The sequence below is a fragment of the Lepidochelys kempii genome, chromosome 2, assembly GCF_965140285.1.
Source record: "Lepidochelys kempii isolate rLepKem1 chromosome 2, rLepKem1.hap1, whole genome shotgun sequence".
Lineage (NCBI taxonomy): Eukaryota > Metazoa > Chordata > Testudines > Cheloniidae > Lepidochelys > Lepidochelys kempii.
This window is the reverse complement of record NC_136381.1, coordinates 247,954,334-247,969,420: the sequence shown is the minus strand read 5'-3', so window position 1 is coordinate 247,969,420 and position 15,087 is coordinate 247,954,334. Positions and strand designations below refer to the sequence as shown.

The 15,087-nt window shown below is 37.9% G+C and overlaps 1 protein-coding gene across 2 annotated transcripts in view; it reads right to left on the bottom strand.

The window, feature by feature from the left end:
- The window catches only part of LARP4B (La ribonucleoprotein 4B), a 119,358-nt gene that overhangs the window by 25,324 nt on the left and 78,947 nt on the right, over positions 1 to 15,087 (bottom strand). For both annotated transcript variants that reach the window (XM_073334490.2, XM_073334491.2), the window contains exons 5-13: positions 13,714 to 13,795; positions 12,624 to 12,760; positions 12,109 to 12,212; positions 10,181 to 10,291; positions 9,561 to 9,614; positions 9,269 to 9,478; positions 5,113 to 5,219; positions 4,197 to 4,451; positions 1,778 to 1,823 (exon numbers count right to left, since the gene is read on the bottom strand). In XM_073334490.2, coding sequence (XP_073190591.1) covers positions 1,778 to 1,823; positions 4,197 to 4,451; positions 5,113 to 5,219; positions 9,269 to 9,478; positions 9,561 to 9,614; positions 10,181 to 10,291; positions 12,109 to 12,212; positions 12,624 to 12,760; positions 13,714 to 13,795 — 1,106 coding nt within the window. The remainder of the gene's footprint in view (positions 1 to 1,777; positions 1,824 to 4,196; positions 4,452 to 5,112; positions 5,220 to 9,268; positions 9,479 to 9,560; positions 9,615 to 10,180; positions 10,292 to 12,108; positions 12,213 to 12,623; positions 12,761 to 13,713; positions 13,796 to 15,087) is intronic.

Genomic DNA, 15,087 nt, shown 5'->3' with positions numbered 1-15,087 from the left:
ATGCCTCCAAGCAATAATGGTCTTGGACCGTTTCAAAGTCACAGCACCAGCACATTATTAGAAATCAGACATTTTCAGAGCCATTACATGGTGCAGAACTGAATGAGACTTAATAGGTACAAGATCACCTCAAATCTGGGCCTAGAAACAGCTTACAAGGTTTCAGTGGTATCATCCAGACATCAGGGAACTCAGCTGAACAGTTTCTGAGCAGAAGGTGGCCCAGGTCCTATTGGTGTCACAAACGCCAGATTAGCTAGTAAAGCTGATGCTGGACATCTGACGGCAGAATTGGTCAACTGGGCCTGAAGTCACTGCCATGAGCAGGGGTGAATGAGGTGGCTCTCCTGCTCCTGAGGTTGTCCAGACAGTACCTGTGCCTGATGTGTACCATTTCTTTGTTCTTCTAACTAAACAAACCTGTACCAACCTGTCAATCTAAAATGTAAGTAAAAACTGAAAGGACAGAAGAAAAAGAAAGGGAAGCACCAAGGATACCATCTGCAATCCAAGACCGTTGCACATTTGACTGCTAAAAACCAACTGAAGGGCAGCTGGGCCCATTCTCCCTTTTATACCATCTGAATCTCTAGAAGGGGCTCGAACAGAAAGAGACCCTGCTGTCTAGAAGATTCCACAGCTCAACGCCATGAGGCACCAACCCCACAAGTGGGACTATGCAGAGGCCACCTCCTTCAGTGAAGATCTGCAGTAATAATGTAATGAAGGAAAAAATGATTTCATGAAGTTTCACCATCATTTACCAAGAAACTGTTGCAACAGTGGTCAAATGGGCTATGACAATGAAATTTTAAACAAGTGAATTGAGTGAAAGGCTGTGGGTATAAAGTTAAATCAAATCTCACGTCCCACAACAGAGCTACAGATACTGACTAAAGTTTTTTTTTTGGTGTAAGCCCAAGCTTTTCAAATTTCCAGTCTGATGTTTTATTTATGCCTAAAATTTAAGTTGTATTAAGTTACAGATTAACAGCATTTTTTGGTAACTTGCAATACTGTTAGTGCACACTACATTCAAGATCTATTTCTTGAGTTTTATGTCGATGGCAACTGTGCTCATACACCACCCATCATAAAATGAACTCACTTTATTTCTGAAATCAGGTGTTGTGCGGTGTTCCCTCTGAAATCCATCTCATTTCACCCCTTGTTAACTTTAGAAGCACCTTAGTGGCTTCTTCTCTACAAAGATGTTTTTAGAGCTGAAACATCATACTACAATCAGCGTTCTGCCTCATTTTAATAGGTGTTCCAGTTATATCATTGATACTGCAAATGAATTAATCACTGTAAGATATCTAATTCTTTAACTCTTAATTCTACTATGGCGCATTAGTGATTTTCAAGTTCCAAACGAGGCATGTCTGAACCTCGAGGAATCCTTGTACTTACCTTGTCAACTCTCACTGGAAGTTTAAATAAATACACAGGCATTCAGCTGAAGTATCACAAGTAGTAAGAATGGGGGTAACGTATCATTAAAAAAAAACTAGCATTTCAAATTTTCTCTCCAACCTTCTGCATTAATAATCAGACCCCCCCCCCGATATTTAGTGTTCATTATGTGGTGTATTCTAACGTAGATTTAGATCTATTTTCCTTAACAAAACAGTCAGTTATCTTTAGTTTACTATTAGAAAGCACATTTTCTTGTGTAACATCTTATTTAAGCCTGGTCAGTTACTCTTCATGGTAATCAAGTTCTTGTTTGTTATCCATATTTCACTTATAGATTAAATTATGATCCAACACTCACTGTAAACTTGTCCTCCCTTTTCTTTCGATAGCCATATGAATTTTTCCTAGAAGACAGAACATACAATTAACATCAGAACTTTGTCTAGATGGGATATAAAAATAATCTATTTCTGAGTTACCTTATTACAGTCACCCTCATCCTAGAGGCTTATTATACAAGTCATTATTTTAGAGACCGTGACTAGTAAGGATTAAGGAGGAAATATGATTGAAGAAAAGCTCATACAAGAAAAAAGCCACGAAGTTTACACAAGGCAAAACTACTCTTTTTTAAAATGAAAATCCCCCTGTTCAAAATATCTAACTATCTAAAATTATCAGGAAGCCTCAGGGACACCCAAAACCATTAAATAAACAAGGGCTGAATAATTTTTACCCTATATTTAGGAAGTGATTTAGTACTGGCTGAAACTTGAAAACATAGCTTATTTGCAGAAAAAAACCCAGTTACCTGCCTTTCGTAACTGTTGTTCTTCAAGAGGTGTTGCTCATGTCCATTCCAAGACCCAGCAGCCCACCCCTCTGTTGGCACAAAGCGGGCAAGACGGAACTGAAGAGGCAGCGGGTTGGCAGGGCCCTATATACAGCACCACGGAGGTGTCCGACCCGACCCGATGGGTACTGCTAGGGGGAAAACCTTCCGGCTATTGTGCACAAGGTGCACACACCCCTAATTGGAATTGACATGAGCTAGCACTTGAAGACGACCACGTATTTTATCTTTAGCTTTTCATTATGCCTTTCCAAAAAGACAAAGGTAACAGCATTTGTGATGCTTCGTTAATATAACATCTATGTATTAAGAAAAAAATAGAAACTCATTAGGAAATATCCTAGAGTTTTATCCAGTGCCAAAAGCATCAGAATGTAAATTCTAACACCACTTAAGTCTTCCATCTACATAATTATATATGTTAACATACCGTTCACAACTTAAACCTGTTTTAGAAAAAGAAAACCATGTCCCGATATAGTTCTTTTGCATACAACACTAAAGGATTTAACACCGGGAGTTCTTACTTTTACATTTAAAGTACTCATTTTTATTTAGTGAAAAGGCAAGGTAAAATTTGACTTCTGACTTCAGCTTTCTGAAAAAACTGACATTTCATAATTAAGGCAACGACTTATTCATGGGTACTTTTACTAAAAGTCATGGACTGGTCACAGGCAACAAACAAAAATTCACAGCCCATGACCTGCCCATGACTTTCACTAAAAATACCTGTGATTAAACCTGGTGTGTGTGCGTCCACACGCGCGCACACACACAGAGGAGAGGAAGAGGTACCAGGGGCAGCCTGGGGCCAGCAGACTGCAACTGCTCCAGCCAGCCAGCCAGGGACCACGGCTGGAGCAGCAGCTGGTATGGTTGTCCCCGGGGGGCCACCTGAGTGGTTGGCCCCAGAGCCAACTGCTTGGGTGGCCCTGGGGTCAGCCACACTGGTCCCTGCACAAGTCATGGAGATCACAGATTCCATGACTTCCGCAACCTCTGTGAGGGACACTGAGCCCTATTCATAATTGAAATGGTTATTGATAAGGAAGAGTGATAAAGTAATTCTGGGGAAAAAGGAAGTTAACATACAATCCTAAAAGTGTGACTAAAAAATGGCAGTGTGGTTTTATGTTTGTATCTCAATGGCTTCCATATCAAATCTGCTCAATTTGCAAATTAAAAATTGCTTCTCTAACTCCCAGCCCTGCCAACTTCACCTGGGAACTGAAGTGTAAACTGGATTTCTTCCTTACAGCACAATAGATCCCACAATCCAAAATGTGCCCTTGGTTACTCTTATGCAACTCCATTTTCTTTGCATCACATAGGTATAAGTGAAACCACGATTTGGCCCTGCCACTGAAAATTAGTTAACTATATTATGTGTTAGCCAGGATACAATCCTGCTCACATACTCCTAGGTGAATTATCTACAGTATTAGACTGAGTGCAAAATGTTAACTGTTTCACTCAATCTAGCAGTTATGACTGAACACACAGTAAGCAAGACCAACTGAAAGTGCCATTTTTAAATAGTCACTTAAGAAAACCAATTCACTTAAACTGGGCCCTCATTTAACATATAACTCTTTATACAGTTTTAGACAACAGATGATTTTAGCACAAGTCAAAAATGAACATGAAAGTTCTCTCTAAAAAGAGGTTAGAACTTCAACATTTTACAGTCACAACAGGTTACCTCCCTTGTTTAATGTATTAATGTATTGTTTAATCAACTGAACATGTTCAGAGAAAACGTTTCAATCAGAGCCTTAATTATATTGAAAAGACATGGCCATAGTTAATGTTTTAATGTTACTCCTGTTTCTGAAAGTGTTTACTACTGTGTATACAAATAAATACTCAGAAGCAGACCACACCATAGGTATTTATACGAACCACTGTTAAAAACACTCACCTTCCTCTTCCTAAGCCAGGGGAAGAGTCAATATTAGTCTGTTCCATTCGTCCAGTTCCTATATCCCTCTTTGTATAACTTGTAGTAGTATTTTGCATCCGTGTCCTGTTTTGCCCCAGTTGCCTTGTCTGTGGACTCCTGACACCATTAATCAAACGATCAGCAGAAAAGTTGAATATTGTAGGACTGTCTAGAAGCCCAGGTCCCCTTTCTACATTGGGTATGGTGTGCCGTAGATGTGATTTGCTAGGATTCCTACAAATCAGGAATACATTGTATTCGAAAATGGTTATGTGAACTGCTTGGCACTTTGTTGTATATTTATATAATCCTTATAAATTGATCATCCTCTTAAAAAGAGATGGATTATTATTTGGATACAAGTAAAGTATTTTTAGCAAAATTAAACCTTGGAACTTCTATTTTAACTTAATGCTTGACTAAAACTATTCTAAACTTAAATATATAATATGAATAAATCTGCTGATAATTATATTTCTAATAGTATAATTGCAGCCAAGGACTTCAGGAAAAAGACATTCCAAATACAGTATTCTCAGAGCTGAATACTGCAACTAGTCCAGAAAAACAAATTTTAGTAATCTGCATTACAGAAAGATACATTTTCAGTGGGAACTTTGAACAGAAAGTTACAAAGCCAAACTCTGATCATGCACATAGCAGACCAGTTCAGAGCTACAAGGGAGCAGTGCAATCAATCACTTTTAATATTGCAGTGTTTTTATGTTGATATCAGTATCATCTGGCCATATTTAATCTTACAGCAAGTTTAATTTAGCATGCAACTTGCAAGCTAAAGGTTTTTTTTAAGCTATGAAGAATAAAGTAACTTGCACAACTCCTGGAATACAGATATTTTAAAAAATGATATACATTTTTATTTGGTTGAACTTGCCTGCTTCTGGGAGGATACTGTCTGAGTGAAGTCAATGGAGAAGCAGGGGGCTTGAAGGTTGGTGATGTAAACCCATTGATAAATCCAGCATTGGGAAATGGCGTTACCTAAAGAATAAAAACATTGTGTGGACATACATTTGTAGATTACATACTATATAACCAAACTAAATGTTTATCTTCAGAGTGGAAAATTGAATACTTATTTATACTAAAGGTCTTGAACCTCCACGGGTTTGTCAAAAATAGCGACTATGGTATTCTTTAAAAGTAAGATAAATTTGGAGGTTAATTTCCTTCATTTCTGAGATCTAGTCCTCTTCGCTTGTTCTGAATGCTTGAAGTTATTTTTGAAACGATATCCCATGTCATTCTACGCAGAACAGTATTTCAGAAAGGTTTTTATTTTTTCATTTTTAGTTTAAGATTATGTGATAAGAACATTTTTAGGCCAGTGCATGCATGACAAACTCATTCAAGAGGAAGTTTATAAACAGCCATTACACATGCTCTAAAGATAACTGGAGATAAAATTTTTTTTTTTTTTTTACTATTAATATTGATTTAATTTTCTCCCTTATGTAGTCTAAGATATGTTTCCTATATTATACAGCATCAGAACATGCATGGAGCTTTAAAAACTAGTAAAACAGTGTCCCTGTCTCAAAGAGTTTATGACGTCAGCAGAGACAACATAGTGAGATGACATCATTCAGCTGGGGTAGGAAGAGGACTACAACAATAGGCTTACATGGCTATTTAAGTAACTAATTCATGCTTCACGAAGATTAGGAGTTTCCCCCTTACTGGTTTGGATTCAAAGATAACTCGAAGGTTAAAGTGTTAGCCTCATGGAATAAGTGCATTTTGAGAAAGATATTTAAGGCAAGGCTGGATGCATGGCAGACAGGGTCAGGAAGCAGGTTCCAGGAGTGAAGAGCTGCACAGAAGAATGAAATGTGTGGAAGGAGGACATGAAGCCATTCAGCTTTGGAAGAGTAATGGTAGTAGATAGTAGTGTAAAAGGTAGTAGAAAGCAAAAAACGGATATAATGCCCCAACATCCCAGTTTGGCATTTCTAGTACCTTGTTACTCCATCCCTCTGCACAATACATTATAGATTCGTGTTACACTTTAAGATAACTTCACTTTCCAATACCCATTTTCAAGTGTGCCAAAGAGGAGGATACAATCACATCTCATGTTTTAGCTGTCTGAAGGTAAAAATAGGTGTGATTGCTATGTTGACACACAAATCATTTTAAACAGTGTTGACGTCCAGATTTGAAAATTATGGACTGCGTAAAAAACAATCTCTGTTCAGAGTTCACAGTAACTATTGGAATGGCCAGTTATCTAGTTACTACAACTTGCACAAATCTTCACTGCATGTGAAAAAGACAGTAAAATAGGTAAGTTAAATTTATTCAGTATGCCAAGAAAACTGCTACTTAATCAGTTTATATTGACCTATTTAATAATACAAGCATTCAACAATAGTTATAACATATAAATACCTCAGTCACGATCTCTTAAAGTACATTTAGTCAAGTACAGTATTACCAATGTATACAAAACATGTTGACTGTCAAGGCTAGCAACCTTTCACTTACAGTTTCTCCATATGCTAGATCTCTTCATCATCTTCCTAAGAGCTTGCTGACAAAGTCTTACCAAAATTGGTAAATGTCTGTTACAGGGACCTGTAATTTTTCATGTTGTTCGGCACAACTCTACATGTGTATTACTGTTTGTCTTGCTCCCAATAGGGAAAAGAGGATGTAACAGAATGCTTATTGAAAGGGAGCTACCAAAGTCAAAGTGAAGCTCTTAAATTTTAGACTTACTTTTTACTATTCCTATCCACCTTCTACTAATGTTCCCCCTATCATGGAGCATACTAAGCAATCATTTTAGTTAAAAAATTAAACCCAAGTTTACAGTTATTTCTTACAATGGCACAAGCACCAAGAAAATTGTCTTTCCTGCCTAACTAGTTCAAAGGAAAGTTTGCTGCTCAAAAAAACCAAACAACCCACAACTGAATGTGTTAACAGTAAGACAACAGTCTCAGTTAATACTTGCATCAGCAAGATGAGCTGAGAATTAAACTTTCAAACATGTATGAAAAGAGTACTACATAAATGCTTAACAGTGTCAAGTCCATCTCAAAGAATTGGAGGTTACATTATGTTTACTGAAAACTATATATACAGGAAAACACCCACACTGTCTAGAAGTGCGAAGAGCATCACAAATCACTGACAATTGAAATTTAACAGTGCAGTTGTCACACCACAACTTACTGGCAGCATAAAACAACATGCCAGCAAACAGGCCACCATGAAGAGATTAAAAGTGACATTGTTCAATACTTTAGGCTTCAAATTTAGATAAAGATTTTACAAAGCCTATTAATACAAGTGAAGATTCAATGAAAAAGGCTTGCTCTGAAGTTACAGCATTTGTAACCCAAATGCTGCAACACTGCACTAATTGTGAAGAACCAAGAAAGTCAAAGTATTTTTTATTGTCCAAACTGAGTGAAATGCACGTAGTAAATAAATGTAATTCAGGTTATTCAAATTATTCTTTAAGTGAAAATCTTTTAAATGATCAGTACCCTTTCCTCAGAAGAGCCCTTAGTTTGAAAACATTTCATTATGATCATTTTCCATTCAGAAAATGTCTTTTCCTTCCAATTCTAATGGAACCTTCAACATGCTTTTATTGACTTTGACATAACCAGCGATACTGTTGGACAACAAGAATGTGACCATGTTTGAAAATGGCACAATTACTGCTGTTACTGAGTCTTCATTTGTCCATCTCAAAAATCAAACAAGTTTTTAGGTGTTACTTAAATCAGGACATGGGTGTCCAGAGATGAACGTGCACTCCATCAAGGCTCCTCCCCATTCTATAGCTCCCTTTAAACACTAACTGCAAAGGGTTCTGGCTGCTTTCCCTGTGTGTCAATGTGTTCACCACAACTTTCTAATTATCAAGTTAGTTCAAAGAGACTTTAATCATTTGCCAAGATTTCTAAATAGTCTCTTTCTAATTTTGAGCACTGCTACCCTAGTTTATTTTAACCCCAATTAAAGACAGATGTGGGGGTGGGAGGATGGTTCCACTTGTGACAACCCTGGCCCTCACCAATCAATGACACTCCACAGCCACTGAATGCACAAAAAGCTGCATGCATGAATACAACTGACCAAACAAGAAGCACAAGTGGAGAGTGGAGCTGGCCCAAGTAATTCTGATGTGGCACTAAGTCACACCTTCTTCTCCACGCATGTACAACATGCCTCAGGTGGCACATGACTAGGATTCATCACTGAATTTGGTCTGCTGGTTGGACCATTAGCTTCCCCAACTTGGGCTGGGTACTGACGGAGCGTGACATGAATGCTGATGCAAGAGTAAGTGGTGAGGAGGAAAGGCTGTAGAATACAGAGAGTGTGGGGTCTGTCAAGTAACTCATGTGACTGCACTAGCAATGTAGACCTAAGGCTGCCGCTAGCTCTGAATATAGAAAATGTAAGATTTCTTTAAATCAGTACTTCCTTAGAGATTATCAATAATTCTTAAACCTAATAATAAAGATGTTAGTTGTAAAACTGTCAGGATATGTCGAATAGGGCAATCCTGCACATTAACCTTGCAAGAGAAAAATCTTAAAATTTTAAACTAATATGCTAGATTATACCCTCTCAACTAGTCCTGTTTGGTGCTTTCCGTACATAAAACATTGAATTGGATTTATAAATACACTCATACACATATGCTATGAAGATTACCTTTTTAAAAGTATTTAATACTATTACTCAGAGGGGGATGCTTAAGTGTTTAACCATTAGAACAAAAACCTTATGATTTGAATTTAAAGCATGAGGAAAGTAACTTCTGAAGCCTCCCTTTCTTTAAAAAAAGAAAAAAAAAGAAACCAGATTCCTCTTTCAAAGAGGGTCTCATACTCCAAAATATGGACTGCCAATGTCCACTTTCAAGAAAAGCCCACACCACATACAATCAGAAGAGTGGAACTTAGATTTTGACCTCCCACACGCAGTCCTTCAAACTGAACGCTAAACACTCTTCTTGAAACAGTTAAACATGCAGCAGCTGTTTCATACTCCTGAACACTTACCAATGTTGGATCAAGATAGCTGTGCGTAGTAGACCAGGTCTGTGGGGCAATTAAGCTGTACAGAGGGAACTGCTGTTGGGGACTGTATACTGGAGGTAAATAAAAGGATGCTGTATAACGCTGTTGTGTGTAGAGGTTCATGTCCAGAGGTCTATATCCATTCTTTGGCAAAAATGTATTTATAGCTATTGCCTTTGCTTTTATCCTTGCCTGCAAGAGAGATTTAGATTACTTAAGTACATCAACCTATTATGTTAATAGTAAATAAAATAGTACAAACAGCTTTATTTACCTTAATTGGTTTTCCTTGGAAAGTTTTCACTTCTTCTCTAAGGTATCTGTAAGCCTTATAAAATGGACATTTTTTTAAAAAGTTGTCAAATATCCATTATGAATATTAATTTAACACAACAACTAGTGTTAAAGGAGTTTTGGTAGACCAAGAACTATTGCCACATTTGAAGTATCACCAGTACTAAATGGAGGTAAGTAATTGTATAAACAGTCAATCCAAGTTAGAACATTTCTTTAGTCACTGAAGTTAAATTTGATATAGAATTACACAGCTTTTTAAAAAGACCTTTAGAAAGTCTAAATCAGTACTTTATTTCTTAAGATAAGGTGATGCTTCAAGATATGCTACAGAATATCGCCATTTGTAGTAAATAAGGTTCAAGTATTTCACAGGAAACAAGAACATATGCACACAGGATAAAGTTCTTACGGGTTATGTTTTGCTAAATCAGGCTTCTGATATGACTAACTGGAGGTTTAACAGTATTTCTTGGACTAGAAATAGTCACCGAAAGTTTATTTACGAGTGGATTTTTGCCCACCCTGATCGGCTGGTGCCTTGGAGCATTCGAAAGGCTGCATAACTATTGGGCAATACAAAAAAAAAAAAGTTGTTACCTGCTGGGCATCAGCTTCGGACTCAAAGGTAATGAACCAATTGTCATTATAGGCAAACTCACAGTTGATAAATTTAGGCAAATTATCACCCCTGAAGAGTGCTTCAACCTCCTAAGGAAAGGGTGGGGAAGAATTGACGGGGGGAAAAAAAAGAAAGGTTATTGTGAAGTGTAGAACTCTGAACGTGAACGACGGGTAAGAGTTCAGAATAAAAATGCTTTTCAACTGAGAGAGATTATAATACCCGCAGTAATGCTGAATCTTAAAATTTACTTTTCATATACAGGGATATGAAATGTTGCATTATGAAGGCCATACTGGGATTGTTCTTCTCAGTACTGTTTAAAAACAGGAGCACAAAGCTATTTAGAGGGCTTTCATTTAAGAATAAATGCAGGATTTCAGTTGCCTCAAAATAGCGGACTTTGGCAGCACAGAAGCAAAAATACTTTTCAATGTTAATTTACAATAGTTCTGCCTCTAGTACAGAATATTCCATTCTGTTTTATTCATAGAACCAAAAGCCAAGTAATATCCAGAACCATCATGTGACTCTGAAGACTTGACAGCAGCTTTGAACATTCTGGTCAGACTTTCTACAATTTTCCGTTACATTAGAAAATGTACACAATTTACATCTACCATAGTTTCTACAGTGTTTAGCTACACCATCCACTTCTCTTCTGACAGGTCTTGGCCATTTTTAAAGCCAGTGATTCACACAACTATTTTGCAAGTGTTCAAGGCAGATCAGCTACACAGTTCCAGCACCAATACATCTTGTCATAATCAGCAAATGGGTGACAGGGGGAAAACATCCATGTAACAACTTCGTACACACATGAAATGCCTCTCTTCGCAAAACTTCCTTGAAAGTTAAAATAGCTGGACTGTTGAAAGGAAGACTTGCCATATCTTCAATTTTAATTTTCCCTTTTTTGTTCTTTAAGAATGTTATGCTTCTGTTTATGTTGAAGTCCATTGTTACTTCCTATTACTTTTTCCGCCAGTAATAGAATACGTTTAATTCCTTTCAATATGAATTTTTCTTGTACGTTTTCATTCATATGCTTTCCCACCCTGTGTTAAGTGCCTCTGCCTCCTTCTTGCTCCCCAAAATGAAGTAGTTACAGATCCCTCTGCTGCTCCATCTTCTTTCTACTATCAAGTCCAATCTGCTTCAAAGATACGCACTGAATGACTTCACATTCCATCCCCGATTTTTTCTTCACGTTCCATAGTTAGTGGTCCACTGGACTACTAACACTCCTTCCAACAAAACTAGTGTATATCAAGCTGATTGTCTCAGCGCTACAGGAAAGCTTCTGAAGCTTGCAGTCACTCACCGGGACAGGCTTCCAGCTTCAGCAGTGACTTTTTGCATTAGAAGTTTTTCCTTTTCACAATTTCATCCATTTACTAGTTATGCCCCAGAGCAAAGAGGCTGGAACATATTGTGAAGAAGGCCAGCAGGGAGTATTTTAAGGGAGGGAGATTCTAAGCTGAGGAAGCCACAGAGAAGTACTCTGCTAACCTATTGTGGAGGCATGGTCACCTGCCTAAATCCCTGAATAGGCCTGTAGTGCGAAAGACCTACAACCATGGTTCTATAGAGGAAGACCAGCAGTTAAACCTATTTATAAGAATTTCTGTATGGTCTCAATAGCAGTTTAAGTGCTTCAGACCTTTACAGAAGTTCATGTGAAACACACGTCTTACTGTAATATTCTTGAAATCATGCATTTCTACAGAGAAACACCACAGATCATTCTAATGGACTTTATAAACCAAAGTCTAGCAATCTCATTAGAAATGTTAAAAAGTAGGTTACATCCCCTCTGTATATTCTTATTGTCAACGGGAGAATGCTAATTCCTGAGTCAAGAGGGTGAACCATTATTTGTTTCATGGAACTACAAAATCCTTACTTCAATGGGTGTAGATTCAGGTACTTCACGTAAAATCACAATGCAACGATTCTGATTTGGCCTGACTTTCTCTCCCTTCTCATCCACTTGGACTAAAGGCAATGCTAAGAGGAAAGGGGAAAAAAAAATCTGGTTTTAGAAAACAGAAAGTGAAGCAGTTTTACACCTTAAAAGACTTAAGGTCACTTAAGGTCTGCCTGCATGGTTTACATAAACCTGGTTTTAAACAATTTTGATCCTGTTCGTGTAAAGGGTCATAGTATAAAATGTGGTTACTTTCGAGCCATCTTAAACATGCTCATTGTTACTGTATAGACAGACTTTTAATCTAATTAAAACTATGAAATTCTGTCTAAGGCAGTGAAATATGAATGTGCTAGCACTAGATGAAAGGCTGAACATTCGCTAATGTTCGATAGTTTTAAGTGGCCTTATTTAAGTTGCAAATATTTAGTATGTTCTAAAGCATTTAGTATGTACAACAAAAATGCTGTCAAAATACACGATTTACTTACATCTCAGCACTTCCACAATCAAATCCATATCAGTACTGAGTTTCTTGACATGATCAAGGTTTGCTACTGTCATTATTGGCACATACTGATCACTGTCCATCTGTGATATAAGGTACATGTCACTGGCAAGATTCTCTCTGTTGGAAGGAAAAATAAGTGGTTAATCCTGGTTTCCCATTAAATTCATCATGTGCAAAAAAGGATTATTTGCAAAGAAAAAATTCCCACAGTGGAATGTTGTATCCATCTCCATAAAGTAGCAAGTACCAGATTCTTACAGCACCCTTTGTCTTGAGAAAATATTTTCACTCATTTTCCATCAGAACCACTCAACACCATTATTTTGCTGTTCCACTTCAAACTAATTGTTAGAATGACCACCACCCATTAGCCATTTCACTGCCACAAATTGTGCTCGCATACTTGGAAGAGGCAAGTGATCCATCTTCCTGAATATGCTAGGTCCTGAAAATTCCACTGTTTCAATGGACTGTCAATTGTAAGTGGATGTTAACTTTAAGTGGTAACACAGGAGTTCAAAGGTTAACATCTTGTATTAGTTTTATAACCATGTAGGATAAAAGGAATTATTTACTTCATGTCAAATACAGATGCATAGGCAGAATGCACAAGCATATCAAAGCCCTCCGGTATAGAAACAACCTTATGAATTGTATTTGATTTATTTCATAGTAGTCTCACTATCCTCTTAATCTAAATTCACAAAAAAGGTAGTGAAGTAGTACAGAGATGTGATGAATAAAACTGGGTTATGAATTTCAGAACAGTAGATTCATTAATTTTAAAGCCAGAAGTGACCACTGTTGACCTCCTGCATAAAACACAAGCCACAGCACCTGATCCAGTAATTTCTCCATTGAATCCATTATTTCTGTTTAAGCTACAGAATATCTCAGTAGCACTACATGCTGGAATTTTTCTATGGATCATTTCCTCTCATATTGCTATTCCTTTCCATTAAGTTTTTACTTTTGGAAGATAGAGATCCCATCACATCTTAGGGATAGAAGGGAATATATAACAGGATCCTACTATCCTATGATGTCCCATATTTATGTATTATACATACCTAGATAAGCAGAACTCCAGGGTTTTTTTAAGCACTTCTCGTAGGTCTTCCTGACCTTCTGGCTGCAATTGGTCATTTCCTCCTAAGTATGGAAGATGTACGGTTGTATGATTAAATTGAATAGAAACAGTGAAATCTAAAAGTGAATTTTGCCAGAAAATTCGAAAAAGTAACTTCTTCAAAAGTCATACCCAGAGTCAGCTGTAGCCTAAACTTTCAACATTAATAAGACTTGAACGCTAGATACTAAAAAAATGACTACCAATCAGAAAAGTAAGGAATAAATAATCCCTACATCAGGAATATAAAAGATTAATAAAGCAACATATCTGGATGTCTGTGCCCACAAGCAGTTGGAAGAGCTTTACAAGACTGAATAGAAACTTAAGTAAATTCAAGGTTGAGTAACCCCTTGCAAATATCAAGGAAGCAGTGCAGTGAACTATCAGCAGTTCTCAAACTGTGGGTCGGGACCCCAAAGTGCGTTGCAACATTATTTCAATGTGATCACCAGGGAGGCCGTTAGACTTGCTGGGGCCCAGGCCTGAAGCTAAAGCCTGAGCCCTGCCACCCCTGAGACTTCAGCCCTGGGCTGGGGGCCTATAACCTGAACCCAGCCACCCAGAGCTGACGCCCAAGCCCCATGGTGAAGCCAAAGTCTGAGGCTTTCAGCCCTGGGCAGAGGGGCTCAAGTTACAGGCCCCCTGCCCAGGGGTGACACTCTTGGGCTTCGGCTTTGCCCCTCCCTCCCCCATGGGGTGGCAGGTCTCGGGCCGGCTCAGGTACCCTCTCCTGAGATTGTGTAGTAATATTTGTTGTCGGAATGGGGCTGAGGTCCAATGAAGTTTGAGAACTAATCCACTTTCACCAATGCCCTCACCACTGTGTTCCAAATTCACAAACACTACAACTCTGAAGAAAAGATGTAGTTGCTGTAACTCAAACCAGTTTTACGGTACCATTTTCGTAAATGTAATTGATGTACAAATGGTTACAGACACATTTTCCCCCCATTGTAAAATGTTACGTTTGTGTCTCCTAGAGCAGGGATGTCAAACTCTGTGTCAAGAAGGTCGAATTTCATTTCTAATTATTGCCCTTGGGCTAGTGTACAAGTTTAGGACTACATACTAAAAGTCACTCTAGAGTGAAGACTCCCAATGAGGTCAATGGGAGGTATGTTCAAAGACCAAACATAGTAACTGAACATTAGTTTATATCATTTACTGCCTGTTTAACGATCTTTTCCATTCAGCAGAAAAAATATGCTTATCTCTAGAACCCACCACCACTATTACGGTCTTTTGTTTTCCTTCCTTCTTAATTCACCTTTTCCCATTTATCTTCAGTTTCCTTCTCCCCCATCCCTGAAGC